This window comes from Pelecanus crispus, chromosome 19 (assembly GCF_030463565.1).
Source record: "Pelecanus crispus isolate bPelCri1 chromosome 19, bPelCri1.pri, whole genome shotgun sequence".
In the NCBI taxonomy this organism is placed as follows: Eukaryota; Metazoa; Chordata; class Aves; order Pelecaniformes; family Pelecanidae; genus Pelecanus; species Pelecanus crispus.
The window spans coordinates 8119705-8147353 of record NC_134661.1 but is presented as its reverse complement, the minus strand read 5'-3'; the positions used below and the strand labels follow the sequence as shown (position 1 = coordinate 8147353).

Genomic DNA, 27649 nt, shown 5'->3' with positions numbered 1-27649 from the left:
TCAAGGTCACCTGCAGTTACAGAAAGACTCCAGAACCCTGTACTCGAGTCTGGCAGGCAGGCAGAGGACAAAATGGAGTTCAGCCCTTCTGTGTTAGAGAATAATCTGTCTGCCCACATATTCCTTTGTTCCTGAGCTGGCGTTTTAAGCAGCTCGCTCTACTTTTTTTTTTTTTTTTTTTTTTTCTCTCCTTTCCCTCAAACCAGCACCAGAGAACAAATACCCAGCATTACATAAATCATGTCAGCTATCTGGGAAAAGCAAGTGAGCAAGAGGATACATCTACCCGTTAGCTCCTTGTTTCCTTTGAACCATCTGATGGTGGTGGCTGGTCTGCTGGCCATGGCAGTGCAGTTCAGCTCAATCTCTTCTCCCTCAACGGCGATTTCTTTCTGGATATCAATTACCAAATTGCGTGGCGGGACTGCAATGAAAGAAAAAGCAACACAACACACACTTGATGAAAAAAACATTTTTTTGATCATTAACACAAGACAAAACCTTCAGGAAAACCCATAAAATCTATTAGAGGAAACTAGCCACCACCATTTCTTTCATCTTTCAATCGATCAAATCCTTTGATAGGCGGTTTCACGGTAATGGGAGTAAGCACTTTCACTCTCCACCTAATAATCATCGTAGTTCCGCAAATTATTACTTATCAAATTGGAAACTTTCTGTCCTCTCTCCCAGGCAGGCACCATTCCAGGGAAGAGCTTTAGTCCTCTGCGCTAGTCGGTTGCGCATGTTGCTATTTAAAAATACGGCTCGACCCCACGCACGCTTCTTGACTCCTTCTGACAAGGAGAGGCAACACAAAAGCTGACATTTGGAAGCGCATTACTTACTGTGTTTCTAACCTCGCAGGGCAATTTTTCTCTCCTGCTGTTTGGCTTCAAGCCTCAGCCGTAAGGAGTGGAGGCAGGCCAGCAAACATCAAGCTCGTTCAAGAGGCTCAAAAAGTGGAATGCCATCGCCTTTGAAACAACGCCGCGTCCCCCATCAAACCACCATCAACCAAATACAAACCGTCCCAGAGAGGAGGGAGCCAGCCATGGCATCCTACGGCAGTTCCTTTAGGATGGCAGCTTGCTGTTCTCCCCAGACACTTATCTTCCTATAAAACACAAAGCTAGAGGACTGGACTCCACGAAAAACAACCCAGCAGCATGCAAGAAGAGGCCAGAACTTCATGGGGATAAACACCGCTGCAGCATAACCCAGAGATGTGACGAACAGGCTTAAAAACTACAACACAGCAGCACGGAATCTCTTCCCCGTGAAAGTGCCAGTAGCTAGTAAGGCAAAAAACAGAAAAAAAAAAAAAAAAAACCATCATCAAGAGTTGGTGCAGCGCAGAGCTGCAGTTTCAGAAAAACCCCAGAACTTCCAAAGGAGACTCAACTTTGCTCTGATCAATATGATTAAGCGACTGCATAGTTCAAACGTGACTAACACGGTTTTGAGCTAACGAAGAACAAATATGTACAAATACCATCCAGATGATCAAACGGACTAATTAGTCACTTGTGGCTCTTCTCTAAAAAGTACAGAACAGGCTACATATTTGAGATTTTCACATGTTCCAATTAAGCATGAATAAATCTACGTATGGTGTCACAGAAGACATTAAAGTACACGGGAGAGCGGGGGGAAGCAGGCTGCTAAAGGAGGAAAAAGCAAGCGCGAAGCGCTCTCCGAATACTGCCTGCAGAGAAGGATGCCTAAACCTTTGCTCCGCTCTCCGAAGCGAGCATCCTCAGAAGCAGATCGGCGAAACTACTCTTTGGTAGAACTTAAGATATATGGAAGCCTGCGCGATGACCACGAGATCTTTGGTGGGGAATGCATTCCCAGGAGGACCAGCCCCATACCGACACTGGGAACCACCCTGGCTCACTTTTTCCTCCTAATTAGGCGATGATATGGAAGACGGGAAAGACGCATTATCCTTGGTGCCACAGTACCCGATCTCTCTGTACAAACACTAGCTAAGATAAACAGTCCCCCCTCCCCGGTCTTCTCATAATAAACACCCGTCTTCGCTGCTGGCTCTGTGGACTAGGGTTTGGCCCGAGTGGGTGATGAAGGTGAAGAGAAAACACCGCCGCTCTATGGACGCTGGGGAAAGGCAGGCACACACCGGCCAGGCTGCAAATCCTCCTCAAAAACAACTGAAGCATGGGGCAAGAAAACAGGCTTCCCCCTGAATTCTGAAGCATGATTCATGGGGTTTTTTTTAAAAAAAAAAAAAAAGAACAAACAACAAACCCAAACCACCAAACCCGCATTTTGTCTCCCATTTGAAAGACACGCGGCGCTGGCTTATAGGTGAATAAAGTAAGTGCTGTCATTTCAAAGACCTCCTTAGCATTGCTAGCAGCGAAATGAAATCCAACAAACTATTTTTGTGCGCGTATGATTAGAGAGAAGAGCTGGAAGAGAGCTTCCTATTCCTATGAATACCAGAAAACGTGCTAAAACTTTGAAGATGTTGATAAACGTTAATAGCTATAGTAGAACTGCTTATAAACATTATTTAAGCAACGTATAAAAACCTAAGAACCAAATCTCATTAAAGAAAAGAAGGAAGATTTAAACTAATCAGTGAGCGAGATCTTACATTAAGTCACCCTCTGCGATTCAGGTTCTCCTATTAATAGAGTCTTAAAAGCCGCTGCTAATCTGTAGCACCAGCTCTAATAGCAGGAGCCGCTGTTACCGGCAAGCGCGTCGGTCTTGCGGCCGCACGCGCACCGCCGTCTCGCACGGCCCGAGGGAGCGAAGGCAAGGCGGGAGCTCGGCAGGGCGCGGCGCGAGCGTATTTTGGTGGGGGGACAGAGGGGAGGGGGCAGAAAGAACTGCAGCTCTGCCAACAGCCATTCCTGAGCAAACTTACGATGTCAAATGAGAGACCTTGCGTCCTTTTACGTGTGAAACAAATTTTTTCGAAAATTAATAGGAAGCTGTCGCTTTCTATTAGTTGAACTCAAGATTTCGCTGAATATAGACGTCAGCCGACAAGCGTGCAAAAACTCGCGCATCTTCGCAACGGCAGGAGGTTCACCAGCGACGCTGTTAGTAATATTTACCCTTAAGGAACATCATCGATGGGCAAAGATGCTGTCATTCGTCATTAAAATGCAATCTCTCACATGCCCAAGTTTTGGAAGAAAAGATTTGGCATGTGATCAGAGCAGTCTGATTATTGAAAACACAAAATTCATAAACTGAGCAGTTCTACCACACTACGAAGCACTCATGTGAATTTATTATCCCCCTGCCTATCAGATAATTAGCGAAAGACGTTTTCTACAGCTTTTACTTTCTGGCTGACTTCTTTCTCACTTCACCGAACGAGACGCAACCGCTGCAACTCATCTTCCCTTCTTCCTAGGAAATGTGCCTTCTCTCACCCTAAAGAAAACAGATAGGAGATGGAGAAGGGCTAGTCTCGCACAGCTCCTGCCGCTCTGCCGAGCCTTGGGCTGGACCGGCGCTCCTTCCAGGACGTCAGCAGGTCCAGACTTGCCCGAAAAGCCAAACGATTCACTCGGATACTCTGACAGAGCAGCGATGGCACCAACAGCTAATCCTTGCAGGCTGTCTGCAAACGAAGGCTGGTATTAAACCCCTCTCCATAAAGGGCAGGAAAACCTCGCAGCCTTTCCAGGCGACCTGCCCAAGTAAAAGAGAGGCCTGGAAGCGGAGAACACCTCATGCTTACACCTCTGCTTGTGGCCAAAAATTGCCTGTGAACAAAAAGGGGAAGACCCGAAAATCACGCTAAAGACGATGTAGCCTACGAAGAGAGGCTCAGGGTGCAACCAGGGATGCCTTGCAAGACGGGCAGGTGACGCAAGGGCTGCGGCATGCCACCGGACAACCCGCTTGGTACCTGCCGGCAGCCCTCGAACATCTGGTGCCTGCCGGTTCAAGTCTCAGCTGCGCTGGGCTACTGAAGAGCTGAGCCGCTCTCCAGTGGGAGAGTGCTCAGCATTCAAATCCTTGCTGTGGTTTTTTTTTGTTTGCGGCTTCTCTCTGGGCAGCCGGAGCTCTCCGAACGCCGTGCGGAGCCCCGTCCCACCGGCCCCGTGCATCCAGGGATTACAAAGTTCACCGCAAGCACCTGTCTGGTCCTTACCGAGCACTGTAATCGTGGTATAAATTTCCTGGGGGGGATCAGTGTAGAGCTGGCAGAAGTACCTTCCTTCATCAGAAATGGAGACATTCGTCAAGGAGACTCGGAGCTCGCTGTTGGAGAAGTTCACCAGCTGGAACCTGCTGTCCTTCAGCGCTGCGGAGCAAGCACACCCTTAGTGACTGCGGTGAGGCAGCAGCCCTCCCTCCCCTCCCACACACGGCAAAGCCAAGGCTGTCTGAAAATGGCAGCAGCACCTCGCCAAGCACCCCACGGGCTCCTGACTGCAGCTCCCGCCCTGCCGCTTACCTTTGCATCTAGACCTATGAAATACTTCTGTTCTCAGATCATTACAAAGAATCAACGTAAGCAAATCACCAGGCACAGCATCAAATCTTTGGACACCGCTTTATTACCAGATGGCTTAGGGACACGGTAGGTAAATCGCTTTATCGTGAAAGCCCACTTCCACACGCACCCGTTCCTGACTGTAAGCAGCCAGTGGACTAGGGACAGCGTGAAAGATGAAAGAATTGGAAAAGTATAGTTTAAAATTTGTTTCCTGACCGGTAGCGGCTGTCCAAATGCTTTTAGGAATTTGGAAAGCGAGCATTTGAAATCTTACCAGCCGAACACAAGGGCCTCGAATAGCGGCGCAGGCGGAGCGAGCCAGCCCCTGCACGCCGTACGTCATTAGATTGTACGACGCCTCGGAAGAGGACGCGGCTTGCCGTGCGTTCCCACAACGCTGGGCACGATGTACCACCGTGTCCTGTCCCCGCAGTGACGTTAATGCAGACAATTTAAAGTGTTTTACTGCAGCTACCGTGCTCTGTGGCACTGTCGCAACAGGAAACAAAGCCAGACTCCTTCACCGGACACGGCAGCGATGGGAGATTTTGTATTTGCTTATAAAGAAGCATAGATTGTCTTGAAATTTGCAGTCTTCGAAGCAAACAGATTACCTCTGAGAACGCTGCACTGTCTCGGCGTTGCCCTATTCAATTTGTTTGTGTCAGCTAAATATTTGGCACTCAATTGCAATTCACCCTGAATTACTACAATCAATTCCTATTGCAAAGTAAGACGGTCTGACTTTTAAAGGGGACCATCAAGGTTTCAATTAAGGAGAAAGATTATGATTGCCTGTCTCATCTACCCTCTGAAGAATTGACTAAACTCGAAGCGTCTAGCATTACATTAGAAGAAGAGATCTCCGCAAATGTTTTCTCCCAAGTGCAAGCGAGGCGCAGGAAAAGTTGTTATCAAACAAGGAAAGATGAAACTTACGTCTGAAATCTCTGAAATAAATCGTTTGTCTGTTGGGATTCAGGAGCTGAATCACCGAGTCGTCGCTGTTCTTGACTCGGCAGCTGATGGTGGCGACGTCTCCCTCCACCACCGTCACATCTTCGGTAACCAAATTCTGACCGTCACCTTAAAAAGAGAGCAGAGACGAAACGGCAAAATCAGAAACGACGCCAGCAAGATTCGGTTGGAAATGGAAAGCTCCAGCACCGCCGCACGCTCGGCACTCTTGCAAGACGTGCCCAGTGGCGCAACCCCCAGGCCACCCTGCCAAAACGGTCTTGGACGTTTAACCGAGCAGCCGGCCTGAGGAGGAACTTGTATTCTCCTCTCGCCCCAGGAAGGACACCAACATACCGTGCCCAGCCACGTCTGGTCTTTGCTGGGACCGACATTAATTTCCCTGCGCAGATACAGTCACACGCGCAGCAACACTCAAACCAGCGATGCCGGGGAATACCGATGCGGATCTTCCCCCCGCCCCGAACTGCACCGGCCACCACCACATTAAAGAGGAGTAATTGGAAGGGAGAGCTCTGCGATGGGAACAGAGGAGAAAGGACAGCTCTGTGGCTAAGCGTTTGTGGGATGACCACTGCGCGGCCTCATTACGGAGCACGCTTTTTCATAGAATCATAGAATCCTAGAATTGTTTAGGTTGGAAAAGCCCTTTAAGATCATCCAGTCCAACCATTAACCCACACTACCAAGTCTACTCTAAGCCAATCAAGGGTAGACTGGACTAAACCATGTCCCCAAGTGCCACATCTGCCCGTTTTTTTTTCTTGCAAAGAAGCCGGTTTATCCCGGCATGTTCTCTCTGCTGTATTTTAAAGCGTGACCAAAGGCAGAGGACGAGGGAAAGGTCTTGCCGGCCGCCACGCGCCCCTCCATGCTTTAATACTCATCCTGGCCTCCGGGGAGCCGGTTCCACGCCACACGCATGGAAATGGCAGAAATTCGCTTCCTCTCTCAACAGATGAATTTTGTTAAATTACCTTGAAAGAACAATTCGCTCTAAGAAGCATTTATCCTTTGACTTGAGCAGATAGGCTTTAGGGAACCAGTTTTTACTCACTCTGTGTAATCAGTAGGCGCTATTAATGTCCAGAGGCAGGAAAAGAAGAATTCGATGCAATTATGCTGTGGGAGCCTTGTAATCATTTACAGGTCATCACCTCGAAAACTCTCCTCCTAATGAATCGAATCATTACATCACATGCACGCTGAGAAATTTGTTTCACGTGCTGAAGAACGCAGAGGATGGGAGCCTGAAAAAGACGCTCTGCATTTCCATTTTTCCCTAACTACCGGGCATCTCGGCAAGATTGGAAAGCGAGCGGGAGGAGTGGGGAGCCAAGGCAGGACCCGGGGACGCCACCCGAGGGGCTCCGGCCAGGGGAACGCCAATTGGAGTGCCTTCGGTAACGACTTAGGTCTGCTTTTGAACCACACAGCTCTCATGGACCAGGAAGTATAAATCAGTATAAATTTCGTTTCTCCAGATTGATGAAGTTTGAAGAGCAACGTGGAAAGCTGTTATCGAACAGATTAACACCCGTACCAGGCAAGAGTCCCCCAGGCCCATCGCAAGAGGTGCAAAGCGCCCGGCACGGACATTTTCCGGGCGCCTACTCCACTTCCTGCAAGTTGATCGTGCTCAAATCCCTCAGAACTGAAGATGAGCATCCAGCTGTCCCGCCACGCTCTCAGCACCCTGAACATAGTGCTCTCGAGCACTTCTATCCGCTGTAACACGCGAGTTTGCCAAGGAACACAACCTACCGGATCGAAGGCGGGGGATACGACCGTGCCACTTGTCAAAATAAACTTACTGTCTGCGCGGTGTCAGGCTTGGTACCAGCCCAGGGGTTTTAAAGCTGATTAAAGACAACTGCGGGCAGGACAGCCCATGAGCAGATTACGGTGTGTCGTGGTACCCGTTACGTGGTACCAGACCCAGCGAATTAAGCCTGGCCTCGCGCCCGCCGCAGCACCGGGACCGCGGGCACGCGTTTCCCCTTCCGCACTCGGGGACAGGTCCCCAAAGCCATGGCCCATGTACCGACCGCGCAGACCCCGAAGGATATTGACGGCGGAGCCGCATCGACCGCCTGCGCCGCGTCTCGCCTCGCCGAAGGAACACCGTGGACGCGGCGCCGAGCGCGACAGCGCGGAGCCGACCCTTAACAGCCGCGGCTGGGCTCCAGCCTAAACCACGTGCAGATACCTCAAAAGCAGCGCAAGCAAAAATATTAAATGCTACTAACTGCTTCTGGGGAATAATTTTATCAAACCCATTCAAAACACGGTTCTTGCACAAGGATCAGCTCGATACGTTCTCATAAATGCAATATTCACTACAAATCATTAACAAAGCTATTAAGATTCGATTTCCATCTAAGCAATTATTGCTAGCATATTTTTTTACATTTACTTTAAAAGACTCCATCTTATTTTCAATTCATTAAACTGTTCCTTGCATTTACTGAATTTTACATCAGCTTAGAAGCCTATTTGAATTAATAAGAATTACAGTAGAAGTAATTTAGAAATAAATCATTTGAAGTTCAAGCCACTGAGGCTTTTCGTGCCGGGATGCTGCTACATTAAGCCCGGTGACTGATGGCTTTGGAAGTCCAGCATCTCGGCGCAGGCTGGCATCAGGACCCCTCTCGAGGCGGCGTTTATTCTCCCCAAGGGCCCGGGGTTGACGACGGGCAGGGTGCATGTAAGGACACGCCGAATCCGTGGTCTGAAACAGCCAGCATCTCCAGCCTGACGGACTCGGCGTATTTATTCTGAATCAAAGGGCGTCTAATCCGGCCGCTGTCGGCAAAGCGCCTCTTGCTCTGCTGACCTAAATTTGCTTGCTTAACCGAAGGCACCAGACCGTACAAGTTAACACTTTTGGGTATCTGGATTCGTATCTGCTCCCGCTTACCAAGACAGGAAAGTTATTTCCATGTACAGCATCAATTACAAGCTCAAAATTAAATAAAAACGCAACGTGAAGTGAGAACTCTTTAGACCCATCTTCACGTCAACACATCAGGAAGTTTCTCGGTAAATATTTACTGGCAGTATGTAAGTATTTTGAGGAGCACTAAAGTAGACACACGTACAGCGTTACAGTATGTTTTAAGAGAAAAAGAAAGATTGGGGGGGGGGGGGGGAAATGGAGTTTATGGACCCAGCATAGAACCACAGAAGTTGAGGGAAGCAAAGGAAAGCTACCAGTGAAAACCAACTTTCGATTGCTGCCAATTAGCGACACTTTGGGGGGGAAGGCAGGGCACGAGTAGGGCCAATGGGAAAACCACCCCAGCAGAATTATACGGGATAGATTTTCATCCGCTACACGTGAATGGACTACAAAAGCCCCCGTGCATCGTCCTTGTATTAGACAACGGTTTCTCATCGGTACGTCCAACGCAAGGCACAAATCCCCTCCCCGGTGTTCGATCCGCGTAAGGGACGGGCTCCAAGACCTGATGTGGAGTTTTGATCACCTTGATCTCGAGTATAAGGCATCCCCGTCGAGGGAGGAGAAAAGGAACACGAAAGAAGCCACCTCCGAGGTGGGCTTTGGGGTGAACTGCCGTATATGCGCAACGTACCTATACAATAGTAATGAGCAAGTGTAACAGCCAAAACGTGTATCTGCAACGCAAGGGGAAGGGGAAAAAACCGCTGGGCATATTTCCTTTACTACCCAAAGCAACTCTCTGGCCTCATTCCCTGAATCCCTCTGTGCATCGTAAAAAATGGCATCGTATTTTACGCTTACTGGAAGGGGGAGTAAGATGGAGGGATGGAACGCTTGAGGAACGGCTTTGGCTGGAACCTGCACGATTAATTTTTGCACTCGTCCTTCTGCCTTAGACCGCTGCAGTCTTTGCTTTTAGGACTGCAAAGACAGACACAGACCAGTAAATTGTGCTTCAAAGAAGCTCCTCTTAGCTGGACACAGCCCAGGGACCTTGGCTCATATGCAGCGGTCGCATTTAACATCAATTCTTTCTCCGCTTGCAGCACACCAGGATAGAGCGAAGCGTCGGGGAGAGAGGAGGGGAAGATTAAAAGTACGTGCCTGTGAGCACGATTCTTCAATTTCTAACAAAACACGAGCCACGGGTACTCTATCATGAGCAGCAGCACTGCTGATTCAGTGCAGGGGATACTGGCACAAATGCCTTCCAAGAAAGAGTAATTTTCACAACACCGGAATGAGGTAAGCCCATAAACTTAAGCAAAGTTCCTCTTAATAAATCGAGTCAAACAAAACAACCCACAGAGACACACAAACTATTTGTTCATGTGCTCGAGGGAAAGATGCCACCAGGATCAAATCCATGGAGCTAGTGTCATTTGAATGTCGAAACTCACCTATCGCTTTCGGCTATCTAAAAGCAACGCGGTGGTTAAACAACCGAAGTCGAGATAAGCATTAAGCAGGTTTCATAAACACCTAGCAATCCACCTAGTCCAAGAGCGCCGTCTCCTTGTTGGCTGTTACTCCTCTTCATCGAGCCGTCTCTACGCTCTCTCCATCCATCACAGAGACAGCATCCCTTGAAAATAAACATCGCAAACAGGCTTTTGGGGAAGCCTGCAGGAGCCAGAAAGACTTTTTGTCCTGATCAGGTACGGGAACCTTCCAGAGCAGGAAAAAGGAGGAAATCTGATCGCCATTTAATTTGTCTGTAGATTTGCTTCAGGGAGGGAGAACAGACCTGACAAGGCTGTGCTGGAAGAAGCCGCTGGAGCTCAGTGCATCTGGTCTCGAAGTCTTGCGAGACCATTTTAAAAAGCTCAGTCGTCACACTTGAACTTTTGAGAAGAATGGACAATCCACTCGAATTGTGTTGGCAAGAAAAGGCAATTGCTTTTTACAGAGTTAATTTCACAACATCTTTTCACGGGCGGACGCATGACAATAATTTTAGATCAGGCCGCCTACAAAATACGCACCCGTGCGCAACGTGGCTTTCATCACGTGCGAACGCCGCTGCAGCTGAAGAGGTCCTGCACCAGCCGTGAGAGGGATCGGGTCCGGCGTGGGAAAGCAAGGCTTCAAAAACACACGCTGCGCTCCTCAACGTGTATTTGAAGTATACAGAGGGAGGGGTGTTGTCCTCCACTCGCATAAAAAAACCTTACTGTGAAAACTTCAGGGCGAGGGGGAGGCAGGAGAACAGGCAGCCTGCCGCTGCGTGTAGCCATGCGTAATCCCTAATGGAAACCCTGCGAGGCCACCGAGTCCGCAGCCACGCGTGGGCATCTCTGAACGGTTCTTCTTTTAATTTCATCCTCATCCCCAGAGCAAAATTTTGTTTTCCGCCAAGATTTACGACTAACTTTCTGAAACGGCAACTTTCTCTTCTAATAAGATCCAATTACCAGTTTTGTGACCCCGAGTCAAGTATCTCTGAGATTTTCCTGTGTTTGAGTAGCTCTTATTCCCTCTTCAACATCTTCTCCATGGCCAGCAACTGACTCGGTGTGCTCAAAACGCAACTCTGCTTCCCAGGGCAAAAAGCTCTTTTTTTTTTTTTTTTTTAAAAAAAAAAAAAAGTTACGGCAGCAAACAAATAGAATTCTAGAAAAATCTGTTTTCGAGTTTGTTCTGCTGTGCGGGTCTGTCATCTTCAATACACCCCATTAAGTGTTGCCCTGCGGAAATCCCGATTTACCGAGCACCAAGCGCGATAGCTACTCTCCAGCGAGGCGTCGCACTGCGGCCCCGGAACCAATCCGAAGGGATCTTGCTGAAATGACACGAAGGGAGGGGGATATCACAGCTCGGCCTCCCTCTCTGAAGCTTAGACTGCAGCACGTTGATATAGTAATGCTCACCTTGTACTAATACTTCTTCTTTGTGTTCAAAAAACGGGCAGATGTGACACTTTGGGACATGGTTGAGTCTAGTCTACCCTTGATTGGCTAAGAGTAGACTTGGTAGTGTAGGTTAATGGTTGGACTGGGTGATCTTAAAGGGCTTTTCCAACCTAAACGATTCGATGATTCTATGGTTTAGTCTAGTCTACCCTTGATTGGTTTAGAGTAGACTTGGTAGTGTAGGTTAATGGTTGGACTGGATGATCTTAAAGGTCTTTTCCAACCTAAACGATTCGATGATTCTATGATTCTCCTTTCAAATTTAACGCGTATTATTCTTCCTCTAGCGCTGCAGCTAGCTTTAAAAGAATTGCTTTGAGAAAGGACGCTGCCGACTCTGCTGCTACCAGTTTTGGTATCACCTGATGACACTAAAAGCATCCATTGCCCTTTGGGGGAAAAAAGGTGGGGTGGGCGGAAGGAACATTCGCAGAAACCATTCCCAAAACGTCAGTATCACGGATCTGTAAAAATACAGGTATTGCCAATCGCTACTGCAGTGCATCGCCGACGAAGGAACCATTCCTTGGCCACGTACAACGCCTTTTACTCTCAAAGCAGAGAGCAGTTCTGCGCAAAGGTTCATCATTTCTCAGAACAGGGAACAGTGAAAGAGATGGAGGCACCGGATTAAAGCTTCATACTGTTACCATCGGAGCCAGGATCGACACCGGCCTCGCCACGTGTCCCCAGAACCATCAAACCCAGGGCAAAGAGCTGGTACGCGTTTTTGGACGAGCAGTCACGTGACCCAAGTGGATCCCCACCAGCGATCCCGTAACCGGGACTGGCTACCACGAGGCTTCTGCTCTCTGCAGCGCGTTTCTGCGAGTTTCCCTGCCGCTGTCTGCAGGGAGAAAACCACCCCTGCCGCCCAGCATCCTCAGCGCCGGCTATTTCATCTTCTTGTCACACACTTTACTCAACCTCTGTAATTGCAGGGACCTATTTCCCCTCTTTCTCGGTACATATTTTAGCAAGCTTACGCACACGTGTGAACGCTTTCAGCACCTTTCAGCAGCGATGCGCCCGGCGAGGCAGACGACTCCTCTCCCCAGCTCTCGCCAAGCTACAGCTCACACTTTCCTGCTGAATGACTCTCCTCGTTTCAGAGAGAACATGCAAGATTGTGCTAAAAATTACTTATTGTGGGGAGCGTGTTTACGTTATGAAACGCGCACTTCGGAAAAATATACTGCGAATTTGAGCGAGTCGCCCACAGCTATTAAATTTGCGGAGAAAAAAGTGCTACAGCCACCTTTACAGCTTTCCTTGCTTAAAGAGTAAGGATAAAAGATGACAACAGCTCCAAACAGACACGAGAGGCTGCGTTTGCTTTGAACATTTGTGAATTTCTGCGTGATGAAATGGCATCGGAGAATTCTTTCTACTGGTTTGCAACCAAAACGGTACGGAGAGAGAAAACGGACGTGCAATGCTGCTACGGCTACGCAGCCGGCTATGCGCGGCCAGCCCGAAGGAAAGCAGCTCCCCTGCTGAATCATGCTCCCCCCACCCCAAATTATGAAAACGCTCACCGTTATTGACTCCGGAGGCTGCCAGGAGCCGGGAGCGCCCCAATTCCAAGTGACCCCTCCGGGGAAGCAGCCCTCCGAATCCCAGCGTCTTCCAAAACGCTGACCGAAGAGGGAGCACTGGCGAGAGCTCGGCACACGCGTGCTCCATCACTTGGCAAGAACAAACTAGTTAGCCTGCATCCCGCCTAACGATCGAGTTAAAGCATTTCTTTTGATCTTAAGCATAAAAACCAAAAGTTTTTTTCAGCCTAAAGCATTTCCTGACTCGCCGGCGCCCATCAGCGCCGCTTCAGCCCCCTCCCCTCCCACTCCTCCATTACCAGTAACCGCATCCGGGCAGATTTATCATCTGTCACCTGTGCTGGGATTAGATGTCATGCTTGTCTTTCTATTACCCAGATGCCGATAGATAAAATTCCACGGCTATACATCGCCTGTCCCTTCAAAGGTTACCATCGGCGGATGCCGAGGATCCCTACGGATCTTATCTGTCACTGCCCTGGGAGGGGGGCACGGCAAACCAGGCTCCCGGGAACCGGGCGGGGAAGAATTTGGCACAGCCCACGGCGTTCGTGCTGTTTTTGCAACCAAGCCTGTTGTTCTGCAAATCTGGGCTTTCTATTCTGCATTTCTAACCAGATCTTGTGACAGAAAGCGATTTATAACAATTGCCAGAAGTGGAGTCTTTCCGAGTACGACCATATTTCAAGCTAATGGGTTCAGACCATTTGAAGGAGGAATCCTACAAGTCACGCTCACCACAACGGAGCTTCTGATATCTAAAAGCACAATTTACATGCTTTGCTGCCATGGCGAAGCTGGAAAGCTGTGCGCTACGTTTTTCCCGGTTTAGAACTAATTTCTTAACCCATTTGACAGTTCTTAAATAAAAGATGTTGCTACCGCAGCTTTTTATTTTATTTATATCTATCTATCTACGTAGGGATGCTCAAACAGTCTAACCGACTTTCCAGAAGAACGGCTTTCAAGAGACAGAAGCGGCTGATCTCTTGCTTTTCTTCTGGAAGTTGACGGCCCATTGCAAGACAATAAAAGGTCACTTATTAAATAAGACCGTCTTGCTCTCCTAAGGCCAGAGGTTCATCAGAGCATCATCCAAAGGACATCTGCGTGGGCACCGCTCCTCGGCTGCTGCACACGGGAGATCTCTTTGGGGAACGGCTTGAGAGAGGGAGGTGGGACGAGGATGTCATCCACAGAATCACAGAATGGAATCATTTAGGTTGGAAAAAGACCTTTAAGGTCATCAAGTCCAACCGAACACAAACATCTCCCCCGAGAGATGCCTGGGGGCTCTGAAGGGGGCTGCCAGGGGGACGCTGGAAGGGAGGAGGGAGGGAGAGCACGGAGGGGTGAGCAGAAACGCAGTGAAAGGCAAAGCTGCGTGCCGCCTCGAAGAAATCCCAGGCAGCTGCCTTTCACTCCTGCTCCTCCTCACACTCGGCCATCGCTGCGAGCCATCGTCCGTCGAGGACGCTGCCTAAAACGCAATGCTTCGGCCTCCCTACCGCTGCTCGGAAGCGGCATTAGCAAGGGAGAAGTAGTTTGTCAACGTAAGATGGTCCCAGCAGACCGCTGCCTCTGCTCAGTATGCTTAAATAATACTCAATTAGGATCAACGTTCATTTATTATTAATGTCGCCCTAATACAGAATTCCTTATCTGCATTTCATCTTCCAGCTGCATCGCTATCAAGGACAGACAGAGCCTAGATCTAAGGAAGGAGACCTTGATCAATCTGGAGTTTACAACACACGTGGAACTCCCTCTCTGTCATGACTTGTTCCATTAGGAGCCCAAGCCCGATGTACGGCAGGTTGCTGCAGGTAAGGGGAGGGAGCACGGGGGAAATACTCGGTTTTCACAGACGATGAGCACATTCCATACGTTTAGGTTATCAGAACTACGTTATTTAACAGCACCCGCTGCCTTGTGCTCCTTTCTGTCTCTGCCACGGGGGCTAAAGCCGTGGCAGCCTCCGCTGAAACCCTAAGCGCGGGAGGAGAGAACGTACGTGTTTGTGGGTTTGTCACCTGCACCGTCACCTCTATTTTTGTACCGTAGAGGCTGGCAGCAGCCACATGCTTCGCATTTAGCGTGGCCCCGGTCACGCTCTGAATTGGCAGGCCTATCTTTGGAGGAAAGTCGCCCACCTGCTCCCTCTCCACCTTTCCCTGCAGCCGCCAAACCCACGCTACCGAGGGCATAAATCGGGCAGCGCGGCCGGGCAGCGGGCACGGCGGGGGACACCTTCCCTCGGCACCCTCGCACGCAGCCGGCCGCGGGGAGACGTGCAGGGGTGCAGACCGCCCCAACCCCCCCTCTCCGAGACGCTCCTCCCGATGTCCAAGCGTTTTGCGACGGCGCCGTTGCTAGTAAAGCCTGGTTTGGTACAGGCTCGGCTCTCAAGGCGTTACAGCACCTGCTCTAGGCGCAGCGCCCCAAACCCGCCCATACCGAGTAGTCGGAAGGATGGGATTTTCCAATAATGAGGAAAACTGTTTCAAGTCAGATGATGGATTTCATTTTACTCTAATGAGCAGCTATGCCTTATATCCATACTCATAACCCATTTCTTGAAGATTTAACATCCCTTTTTTTTTTTCCTGTCGGTAGCATCTGTCACAATGCGCAGCTTAATAATCTCTTTTAAAGCACCCACGACAAATTTTGATCAACATCAGCCCGATCTCTTTCCTAAAGAGAGGATCTCCCTTAACTGCCTGCACGTGTAAGTCAAAGCCATCCGGCAATCTTTAGTTCCGCCGCTGCAATAGGCAAGAAGTAAATGACAAAATTAGTAACAAATGTGCAAACCTGTAGAAAATGTCCTGAGGCACAACGGGACAATAGCTAATAAATGGGAATACAGTATTTTTCTTGGGGTATTCTGGCCAATTCCCATGCTTTAGCTAAGAGAGCACGCAGTCAGCTTTGAATTGCAACACGCTACTTGCTGCACTATACACAGAAGTGATTTTGTAAGCCTTCAGTAAAAACCCCCGCAGAACTTTTGTCCAAACCGTGCACTACTACGTAAAACGAGAAGGCAAAATATTCACCGGCTCGAAGAACCGAGAGCTTCTACATCTAAACCACCCCTCCACGTACAAGCCCGTCCAGCGCTGACCGCACGAGGATGAGCTCTCCTCCGCGGGTTAAGCCGAGTTTATGTTTGCCCTTGGAAGTTAACTCCCAGTTTGCAGCCACGGGAGAAAAGCCCACCTCGATGCCCACTGAAAGACCAGCTTCTTGAGTCGCTCTGCTCACACGCGTTACCTGCCCGCTCTTCGTCTTTCTTGGACGAGAGCACAAGACGTTAACGCCACGGTCCTGGATTTCGGTCCCGTCGCGCCCGAGGAGCGCACGGTGCCGCTGCTCTCGGCCAGATCCCGGGGCGCAAACCCACCTGCTCCGGCGGGACCGGCCCTTCCAAGAACCTTCGCCCGGCTGCATCCACACCCGGAGCGAAAGGCGGCCGTGCACGGGCGGTCTGCGTGCTCTGCTTTACGTCTGCGACGGGAGATGCCCGCGCCGCGCAGAAAGCGAACGCACCTCCTGCTTTGCCAGCCCCTAGAATTCACACCTTTTACGTTTTCCAGGCCTTTTCCCCCCGCCTTGCCTTTCCTTCATTTTTTTAAGGCTCCCCCTTTAGGTTTTTTTTTTAAGAGATTAGAGACAAGATCGTTTGTCAAAGAGAGAATGACAGGTGCCATCAGCGAGGGTTACGCACTCCCCCCCAAAAAACGGGGGGGAAATCTCAGCAGCAGCACTACGATCAAAGTGAGAACTCCTTCCAATTTATACTTCCAAGAAAGGATAAAAAGGTAGGTTACGACAAAAACCTTTAGTCTAGATTCCAGATCAGACACAATGATGAATGCTAGCCTAAAGGGCAACATATTTGTAAGTTTTAAGTCTCTTGCAACACCAACTGTCCTGATTCATCCCCGCGATAAAGGCGCTTCTGAGAGCTATTTTACCATATTTATTATTTTATGGAAGAGGAAGAAAAAATGCGGAACTGGCCCTCAATCTGCCACCCATCAGGTTTATAAATGTTAGTAAAAGACCAACGCTAATGTCTTCAAACATGAATCTACCGGCTGCAGATTTCTGCATGTCCCCCCGCTTCAGCCTCCGCCCGGTAGTTCTTCCAGGCTAGGGGAAATAAAATGCATTTTTGTATTTTTTTTTTTTCCCCCCTCCTTCATCTGTGGGATTTGTTTTGACTAAACCCATGAAAAGAGAAAGGGCAGATGCTCCTGAACATGCTGCTGCCTGCTGTCAGTGCTTTGCCAGCCGATGGAAGGCACAAAGCTCTGATCCAGTGTTTATTTTTAAAGATGCAGCCTGCTCGATCCACACTCATTCTTCATGCCGTGTTTTCGACACCGAATCTGCGTCTGTCTGCTGGCTAACAGGACAAAGGCAAAGTTGGAAGGAAGGGAAAAGAAACCGCACGCAAAACGAACCCCACGGTTCTATAAGCTGCGTTAGCCCAATCCCCCTTTCCGCCTCGAGAGCGACAGCAACGTGACCATAAAAGACGCACAGAAATAAGGAGAAAAAACCCATTTTTTGGATGCGGTCCTCGTCCCACCTTGCTCAAATTAGCAGGCGCAGCTTGTGCCCCAAAATCCCCCAGCTTTGCCAAAGCGGCTCGAGCCGCAGGAGCCCGACACCTCTGAATTCAAAGTACTCCTCGAGCAGTTTGTGAATTCTATCACACGTTTCTCAAAGTTGCAGTTGCCTTTTAAAAACGGATTGCATTTAGCTTTTAATTAAGTCTTCGTCTTTCTACAAAACCCCATAGGCCTGGAGGTTTAGATTGTCATTTTAAACAAAAGTAAAACGGTAAACGCCTTTTACACGCAACACCATTAGGTATAATTAAGCAATGGGTAAAGCATACATCGTGCTATAAATGTCATTTAGTTTTACAGTTAAACTCATCAACATTTATCAAAACACTGCCTCAAGAAAGAACGAGACAGCTACAGCTAGTGACTTCAATTCGCTGCTGTCTTTGAAGCGGCACGCTCCAAGGCAAAGCTGCAGCGGGAGAAGCCTTCGCATTTCCTATTTTCATCTGTTTTTGACCGAAACGCTAATTTTCTGCCGCGTTCCTGCAGACGGCGGGGCGGGCGAGTGTCCTGGTTTGGGCTGGGATAGAGTTCATTTTCTCCCTAGTAGCAGGCACAGTGCTGTGTTTTGGATTTAGGATGAGAATAACGCTGATAACACGCTGATGGTTTAGTTGTTGCTCAGCGCTGCTTATGCCAGGCAAGGACTTTTCAGCTTCCCATGCTCTGCCAGGGGCACAAGAAGCTGGGAGGGGGCACAGCCAGGAGAGTTGATCCCAACTGCCCCAAGGGCCATTCCATACCATACGGCGTCATGGGCAGTATAGAAACTGGGGGGGTTGGCCGGGGAGCAGCGATCGCTGCTGGGGAACTGGCTGGGCATCGGTCGGCGGGTGGGGAGCAATTGCATTGGGCATCACTTGCTTTGGATATTATTATATTGTTATTATTATTATTTTGTTGTTATTATCATTACTATTTTACTTTATTTCAATTATTAAACTGCTCTTATCTCACCCCAGGAGTGTTTCTCACTCTCACTCCTCCGATTCTCTCCCCCATCCCAGTGGGGCAGTGAGCGACGGCTGCGTGGTGCTGAGCCGCTGCCTGGGGCTGAACCGCGACAGCACCAACGCCGGGGGAGGCTCCGGGAGCAGCCCCCAACGCAGGGGCAGGACAAGCGGCCCCATGCAAAATCCGGACAGCGTCCCAAACGGCACCCCCGTAGGCAGCGCTCCTGCCAGAGCAACGCCCGCGGGTCCCGCGCTGCTCCGCAAACCCGTAGGAAAAGAGGCAGAAACGATTCACTGGGCTTCGGTGAGCGTCAGCAGGAACCGGCAGGTTTTGCTTTTGCTCGCTGGGGTCCTGCGTTGTTCTAGCGCCTTCCCCCTTCCCATCCTCTCAAGCCACGCGCCTGCGGCTGCCAAGACGGAGCCCGATGCAAAGCCAAAGCCCGCAGCCCTCACGCCGGTGGCAGGGCTGTCGCTGCCCGACGGCAGGATCGCGCCACCCCCTCCTCCCTAGGGAACGCACGCCCGGCACAGCTCCGCGGTGCTGTCGGGCTGCCCGGTTTGGCCGAGAGGAGCTACGCGCCGGGCTTACGTACGCGGGGTGTTCCTGCTGCAGCAGGTAGGAAGTCTGAGGTAAGGCAGCGTTTTTGTGTCTGCTTTCTGGTTGAGGGGGTGTTTGAGCTACTGCAAGAGGGATGTGGACTGCGAAGAGAGAAAAACGCAAGCAACGTGCATTACCAGGTACCGCGTCAACGCAACGTGCAGTACCGGGTACTGCTGCGCCTGTTCCGCTTGCAAATCTCAGCATTTCTTGAGAAGCACTAAAACACGCAAACTGAGCCCATTAGAAGCAGTTTTCGATTCCCTGCTCCTCCTTGATATTTGCATGGTAAACACCAGCAGGCATCAGCTCCATCCCTAAGGATCGCAAGCACCCAGCTGACCGTAAACTACGCCGAGCTCCCCGGCTTCACAGCTTTAGGCAGAAGAAACGGCGAAAAAAACCCCAGATTTGAAATTTGTGTTTCATTATTACCCATTATTAAAAAACTACACTGTTGTACAAATGCAGAAGCAGCAAGGAGCGAACGCTGAATCTTTCTGCAAGGAGTTATTAATTCTCCCTTTCTGCGGTTGCGTAAAGGAGTGTTTTTAAGCGGGTGAGGTTCTCCTCCTCCTCCTCTCCCCGCGGCCCTGATCCGCCTGGCATTACCGCGCTGCAGCAGAAGCGAGCGCCTCTTCGCTCCAACGTCTCCTTCGCACCCGTGTTGGCAAGGCAACAGGCATCGCGCGCCTTCGGGGACCTCGCTCCCGCCTCTGCGCCCGGAGAGGGGAGAAGGGAAGGACCGCAGCAGCCAAGCCACGCTTTAAATACCCAAATTTCGCCTCGCTTTGCATTTGTACCTTTTCTGAAAGATTCGAAGCCGCTCCCGGCACGGGGGCGGCCGCGGTGCTTGCAAGGATGAAGCCGGCAGCCAGCAACCGTTCGGAGCAGCTACGGGAAACCACCTGCAGCCCTTACTGGGCATCACAAACACCGGTATTAAAATCATTTTTTTGCCAGGACTCGAGCAATTAGTACCCTCAGCCATTTGGCTTACACGTTTGCCCACGCTGCCTACCTTCAGCCAACCTTATTTCTGAGGGGAACGCGTCCCGTGGATAGCGATGGCCACGAAGCAAAAATGGTATTAGAGAGGACCTGAAAACAGCCAGAGCCGGGAGGTGCATCTTGGGGAAAAAAACCCAAAAATTGGCGAAAACGCCCAAGGAACTCATTCTTCCCCCCGTTTTTTTGCCCTTTTGGCTCTCAAGGGAGTTCTTCCCGTTGCGTGCGGTGGCACTGTCCCCGTGCCCGTGGGAGGCCCTGGCCCGGCGGCCGCTGGAAGGGACGTCCTTCGCCACGGCGCAGGCAGGGCGGACCGCGGGACGCGCGCTCTGCGCTGCTCATTTGCCGCGCTTCTAAGCTCCAAGGCCAGGCTTGAGAGATGAAAGGAGTTTGGTCGGTATAAAATTCGGACCCCCTCCCAACAATCCTCCTCCTGCCCACCCTGCAGCTACTGGGAGATAAAGCTCCTGTCCTCCAGCCCACTAAACCGCCTTTAAAAAGGAGGGGGGCAGAGATTTACAGTCACAGGTAGCTGGAAGTACAGCCAGGGATCTCGGAAACGGACACTATATCCCAGCGCCAGTCTGCTGGGTCACCTTGCTTTCAAATTGTGTGCAAATACAGAGAGACCACTTCACTTTAAAAAAAAAAAAAAAAAAAAAAAAAAAATCTATCTTCTTAACTGCTTGAAACTGAATTTAAAATGCATGTAAGCAGCGCTCCTATCTGTTCGCTATTCTGAGTTTCTCCTTTGGCCTTATGATAAAAGAATGCAGGAAATTATAACCAACCTTCCCCCCGGCCCGGAAAAGGGAATTAATTACTGCGAGCACAAAGTCAGCGCTATTCCAATAAACGAATGCAATCCGTTCAAGCGCTGAAAAGCAAGGAAAAACATCCTAGAGGCTTGATACCTTGCTAGCCATTCATATCGTGTACCGACGTGGATATTACGGAGCAGCTGTGCCCGGGACTATCACAAAGCCGACATTATCTCTACTGTTATTAGAATTAAACGAAGCCTCTCCTTCCCCGCACGCAGCAGCAGCGTGCCCAGGATTACAAAGCAACCTCAAAAACCCTGCAGCTTCTTGCCGCGCCTGGCTTCGCGGCAGGGTTTACTTCTTTCAGCTGGGATTAGGCGATCGCAACGATTAGCGACAAAGTTCCTCGACGCGGCGAGAGGCAAGCGCGTGCTCGGCGCCAGCCACAGCCGCCCGGTCGGTGCCGCGGATCGGCTCTCCGGAAGGCTCTCGAGTCACTCGCGTTCAAACGCCGGCTTTTGCAAGCCGGGGTCAACGCCGGTGTCCTGCTTTGCCCTGCCTGCTGCTCTTCCCCTTCCTCCCTGCAAATTCCCACCTCCTCTCCGGCACACGCCAGCAGCCAGGTGAATCCGATAAACCACTTTTTTGCTGCGGTTTTGCACCAAACCGCGCTCTCGCCCCGGGAGTGCCCAGGAGGGAGCAGCCGCTTTGCGCCGCGGCTTTCGCGAAGCCCCGGGCCAAGCGGCTGGGAGCAGGCAGCACAAGGCTGGCACGGAATATCGCTGCTGCGGCGGGCAGCCCGCCGCGGCGCCCGGGCTGAGAGAGCCACGTCTAGCAGTCGCTCAAAGGAAGCGAGCAGACGGTCGGTATAGAAACGGCCTCCCCTCCTTTTACTTGTAAATACAGTAATTGTATTTCAAAAGCACATCCTCTCGCAGCTTATCTTTGCGTTCCTATTATCAAAGCCGAGCACACTCCAATCGTTCCGCTGACATGTCACAAGAGGGACACGAGACCTTTTACTGGCGTTGCCAACAGCAGCTGAAAATCTACCAGGCGTTTGCTTAGCACCCGCTGAAAGAACAACTTCAATGCCACACGTTCGTCGCCGTTCTTTCCTCCAGCCCCCGCAGTTGGAAGAGGTCTGCTTATTTTTGCCAACTTATGGAACCGCAAGACTGGCCCTCCAGTACTCAGCATATCAAGGGCAGAATATTTTTTTAAAACAAGGACTCATTTTTCAAGGAAGGACTCTACAATAACTAACTTGGCAGCGCAGCCCTGAAAGTTTAAGTTTTCGGCGGTTGACTGTTTTATCCAGGAGCTGCTGTTGCATGCAAGAGCAAGAGAAATCCCCCCCTCCATCACTTGCCTTTAAAAACACTTATTGAAACCCCTCTAAGTTGTAGCAAGGTCTGTCAAAAATACCCTTCCTCAAAACCCAGAAACCCCGGCCTTTCAACAGCGCCGCTGCCAACGAGCGCCGCGATGCACCACGCTTTGGAGCTACGGACGTTAAGTACAATTCATCGCGGGTATTTTTCTAGCGAGTCGCTGCGACCGCAGTCCAGCTCAACCTGGCTTTTAAAAGCTGTTTAGAAGCTGTAAAATGGCTGTTGCTGAAATGCCACTTGGCTGGCTTCCATACCGAAAAAGTGCTTTTGTTTTGGTTTTTTTTTTTGGTTTTGTTTTGGTTTTTTTTTTTTTTAAACCTGCCAGGGTTGCTGTGTATTACTGAAATATTTTCAGTTGTGCAGGTGAGCTGTTAGCTGGAAGACTTACACCAGTTTGCAGGTCTCATAAATCATTTAATCCTTGCAAGGCGCTCGCAGGGTTCTGCCTCCAAAGTTACGCTAATAACTCGCCCAGACTTGAGCAACATCATCCTCTCCGCCGCGAGCGCAGCTCCTCCCGGCAGCTCGCCTCCTTGGGCTGCTGCTTGAAATTCATTACCGTGGAATGAGGAGCCCGTGAATGGAATTGATGAAGCTCAGCTGATGAGATAAAACGCTCGGGTTTTGTGGAAAAACACTTGGACGCAGACAGCGTGCTAGGTTCCTCCAAGCAGGAAGACGTTGTTTTCCTACCGCGCGTGGTTAATTTGGGAGCGGCTCGCCTTCCCGAATCCGGAGCTCTAAACAGCGCGCCTGGAAAGGGACCGGCGAGCACGTGCGTTTCGCCGGTTGGGGATGAATTATCCTTTGCCTGCTACCCGGAGACAGCCACGAGCAGCCTTCGCCACTTGATGAATGGCTTTTTACTTTGGGTTGCGTTACGAGAACAAAACAAACCATCATGAATCATAAGGTTTTACGGGTATGCTGTTTCGTATAGTTCCCTTAAAAAAAAAAATAAACCAAACAAACAACAAAAACCCGAATTACGTTGTGCTCGTTAGCGAACCTCGCTGTACAAAGCGAAGGATTTTGAGAGCGCGCAGCAAGCCGATTGCACGGAGGTAGCGCGGGGGACAACGGATAACCAGTGAAGTCAAATTCTATTTTAATATGCCCAAAGAAACAATAGCGCAATCAAATGGGGGTAAGGAATTAGAAAAGGAAATCCAGCTGCCGTACTCTTCATTTCCATCTGAAATGCAATAGAAGTGTTCAAAAGACGGGCAGAGGCGGCACTTTGGGACATGGTTGAGTCTAGTCTACCCTTGACTGGTAGTGTAGGTTAATGGTTGGACTGGATGATCTTAAAGGTCTTTTCCAACCTAAACGATTCTGTGATTCTATGATTCTATGAATTAAACTTGCCACTCCTGAACCGCAGGCTGCCAGAAGCCACGCACAGGCGACCGGCGGGCTGGGCCGGCCGATGCGCGCGATCCCGCACCGACAGCGACGAGCCCAGCGGGTCCTGCCCTGCTGCCGGCTCGGCCGCACGCGGCAGCGACCGGCCCGTTTGTGAGCGCTGGTTGGCAGGATGGGAAACGCCAATCCCCCCCCAAACCTCGTACCAGACGTTTTCAACGTGAAATTGCGAGTTTGCATTCATTTACCCCGATTTGCAGCAGCCTGTAGAGCTACAAAGGACGCACGAGGTTGCTACTGAAGCAGTGCTGCTGCTGCTGTCTTTCAGACTCATCCCCAATACACACGGTACCTGTCATCTTACTCAAAATCCCAGCGGGATGAGTTTTTTGTGCCAGCTCGGAGGGTTTTTTGGTTTGTTTTCTAAAGAAACATCAGGAAAATGTACGCTGATAGGCAAGTTACCGGCGCAGACACAAACACGCCTGCGTCTGAGCGGACCTGGCAATAATTAACCGCAGAAGCCAAAGGGATTTTTACTCAAACTTCACTTCTCATTTGGCGCCTACCAAACTCTAAAGACAACACTCAGAAGCAGCAAGCTTTAAAACAGCCGAGTACAAACCCCAGGGCATCAACAGGCATAGAATCATAGAATGCTTTGGGTTGGAAGGGACCTTGAGAGATCATCGGGTAACAGGGGGTGGTTTATTTATGAAATCTCCGTTTTAATGCGCCTTCTCACCCGGAAGCGTCCTGCCACGGCACCAGCCGCACACTTACGCCAGCTTTGCGCTTCTGCTTTGGGATTATTAACTTCAAACGGGAGTTCGAAGCTGGGAACCACCAGCCCACCCATTTGCCAAGCCCCCGCGTTACTCTGAGCTGCAAGATTTTGCCGGCCCGTCCTGACTGATTTGAGACAAGAGGGTTTTGGTGCTTTGGGACTGGACTCCGTCCGCGAGCAGCATCCCCGGCACGGCCGCGTTCGCCCCGTGTCTTTGACGGCCGCTCCCCAGCACTTTCTGGCAGGGTGGAGAACGGCTGGCTCGGGGTGCACCAGTAAGCCGAGCGGGACCTTTGCCACGAGGCTCAGAGGACGACGTGACACAGCACCATCGCCAGCGTTCAGCCTGTACTCGCTATCCCGACCGCTGCTTTCCAAAGGCCCCCCGGGGTAGGGGCGTCAGGGAGCAAAAAAAGCTCGTCCGGAGCAGCTCCTCTGCCTCCTGCCGCCCCACAGCTAATGAGGACGGTGCCGAAGGCAGACAAAGCAAACCCGCTTCCGAAGCACTGTGCGATCGTTGTGCTACGACGAGACCCGCTCAACTGAGAAAACGACTCGCGGTACTTTTGTGGTCTGAAAAATGCTCAATCGCGCCTCGTCCCCGCCGCCAAACCCCATTAACGGTGAAATCCAAAAGAGCCGGAGCTTCTCGGCTGCTTTCCCTTGCTACCACCACCCTCCCCCCCCGGCTGGAGCTTGGGACGCGCAACCGGAGCTAGGGGAACGTTTCAAATAGCGATCCCAATTAACAAGCCCACATCTATTCACGTTGAAAGCTTTCGCAGCTTTCATTGAAAGGGTCGCTTTTGTCTTCCCGCCGTCCCTTCCCAAAGCGAGGGCTCATTACCGCTGTAGACCGCTTTTGTAATTGGTTGGGAATGTGGTTCTCGGCACAGCACCCCGGAGAGGCTGCTTTTTGAGGTCTCCTAATACTACTGAAGAATGCCGATGAAAACCCCAAAGCCAGATGTCTGGCTCCAACCCAGGAAACTTGGCCGGCCCAGCGAGATTTCCATTGCGCTGACATTGTGCTGCTGCAGCACTGCCAAAGCCTCGTACTTACGTAAGGGCGGCATTCACAAATGAATACTGTAAAATAAAGAGCGTAATCGCCACTGCTTCCTGCCAGCTCTCCTTGCAGGAAACAAGCGGTTTGGCTTTCGGCAATAGCCTTTTACGGGCATCGAACTGCAGCTTTCTGCAGGTGAGGCCGTGCCGTCTCGCCACGGAAGGGAGACCGTTCTTAAGAAAAGGTACAGATAATGCAAACACGGTCTATGCCTCGTAGCGTGGCTTTGACGTACCGGACCCTCAGCCCACCATCTCGCTACAGGCAACGCTCCAAGACCCCGAGCGTCGTTCTCCAACTGCATTCTTACAGTTTTCCAATTTTTGCATGCAGTCTTTGCTGTTTCGTGATCTGTATGGGAACTAGAGATTTAGCATCTTTACTTAAAAAGTTTTGCCCCAGTACAAGCACGAAGGCATCTTCTTGTCCGCAGGGAATGGACGGTCAGAGCATCTTAAAGCAGGACAGAGGCAGCAAACCCACTGAAGGGAAGCTGTCTGTCCGGGGGAACACCCAGGTGGAGCCGAAATTGGGGCAGCACAGCGTGCCTCTGCCTTCGCTGGGGTCAGAGCCATTGAAGCTAAAGGGCAGCCCATCGGCTGCTTGTCACGGGAGCCCGACACGTATTACGGAGAGGAAAACCGCGTTACGGGCAAGCACTTCGGCATGACGGACATGAGTAAGGGCAAACTTTGCAAAAGAGAGAAACGGGGCGGAAAACAGCCTGGGAACTGCGGCCAGAGAACGACTCGTGCATCAACATCCCCCCCAGGAACGGTCAACAAAACAACCCGGTGGAATTATCCACGTTAATTGCTCTCACGCGGCTGAGAGCGCAGTTTGGCTAGAAGCCGCGTCCTCCAGTTTCTGCTTGAACTGGAAGATAAGGGATGACCAAGGGCAACGAGAGGAGCCATCACCAGAAAAGCACCTATTTCTCCGCAACAAATTTTCACCAATTTCAACAAATTCCACGTAAGAAACACGCTCCTGCCTGACCATCCAGGACAGCGACAGCTCGAGTGTACCACCCAACCGGCAGAACATCCAGCACTGGAGAGTCCTGTGACGGGAATGTTAAATACCGAGGGTGTCAGCATGGCCCCAGTGCCAAGAGTACTCCAGGAACATAAAATAAACACAGCGAAAGCCTCTTGGCGAGGCTGCCAAGCTCGAGAAGCCAGCCCTCCCTTTCATGAAGAGAGCCACGCAGTAGCAGGGAGCCTCCTCCGCACATCTGCAGGATGCCCCAGCGCACCTGAAGAAAATGGAACTGCTGTCCACCACAAATAAAAGGATTTCTCTTAGTTCAGCACATCGTTATTTTTGCCGCTCGTGCTGCCGTTTCCCGAAATCCCCTGCTCCCGGGAGTCCCGCTGCCCACCAGAGCTGCGAGCAGGCAGCCCGGGGGGGCGTGGACAAGCAGAAAAAATCATTTGCAGCTGCGGATTTGGAAAAAAAACAAGCAAAACCAAAAAAAAACCCCACCAAAACAAATGTACTGTAGCGCTGCGAGGCTTAGGAAGCTGAGAGGACGCGCAGATGCCCGCTGCAAGAAGCGAAGCGGTCGGTCAGCTAGCGTGAGCCAACACAACGCACAGAAAACGTGCCGATGCGTCGCAGGCACAGCGTGCCGCCCGCGCCCGCCCCTCACCAGCCTCAGACGCGCCTCCTCGCCGGCACAGCAGGAAAACGAGCATCTCCCGGCTCAGGGCGCAAGGTCAACCTCCCCGAGCTTCCTCTGCTGTCCCACCGGGCAGCAGCACTTCGAGCCTGGCAACGAAATGAAAAAAGGACAAAGCCGAATTGCCGGAAAAAAGAAGGTACGGGAAGTCCTCAGGCTGAGGCTCTAGACCACAGGAAACTTACCTTTTGGCTCATTTGAAACCAATCTGAAGTTTCCTTGTTTGTCAGCCACGACCCCGTCATTGCATCCTCTTTTCCACAGAGGGGGTTACAGAAAGGAATGTTTTCAGGAAGCAATACCCATGGCGTTTGAAAGATAGTCTTTCCACGAGAAAGAAATTTTGGATTGGGTTGCTAAAAGCATCAGCCTGCTTAGCAATCTAAGAGCAGCATCTTTAAAGGTCACAAGTGGGGGGAAAGAAAAAAAAAAAAAAAAAATCAGAGACTCATTCTAATTCCTTGCAAACAGG

General features: G+C 50.7%; 1 protein-coding gene across 1 annotated transcript in view; it reads right to left on the bottom strand.

Annotated features, from left to right (window-relative positions):
- The window catches only part of CADM1 (cell adhesion molecule 1), a 73299-nt gene extending 45877 nt beyond the window's left edge, over window positions 1-27422 (bottom strand). The window contains exons 1-6 of the mRNA XM_075723414.1: window positions 27363-27422; window positions 27247-27266; window positions 12001-12197; window positions 5432-5578; window positions 4145-4297; window positions 287-424 (exon numbers count right to left, since the gene is read on the bottom strand). Coding sequence (XP_075579529.1) covers window positions 287-424; window positions 4145-4297; window positions 5432-5578; window positions 12001-12197; window positions 27247-27266; window positions 27363-27422 — 715 coding nt within the window. The remainder of the gene's footprint in view (window positions 1-286; window positions 425-4144; window positions 4298-5431; window positions 5579-12000; window positions 12198-27246; window positions 27267-27362) is intronic.
- Between the last annotated feature and the right edge of the window lie 227 nt (window positions 27423-27649).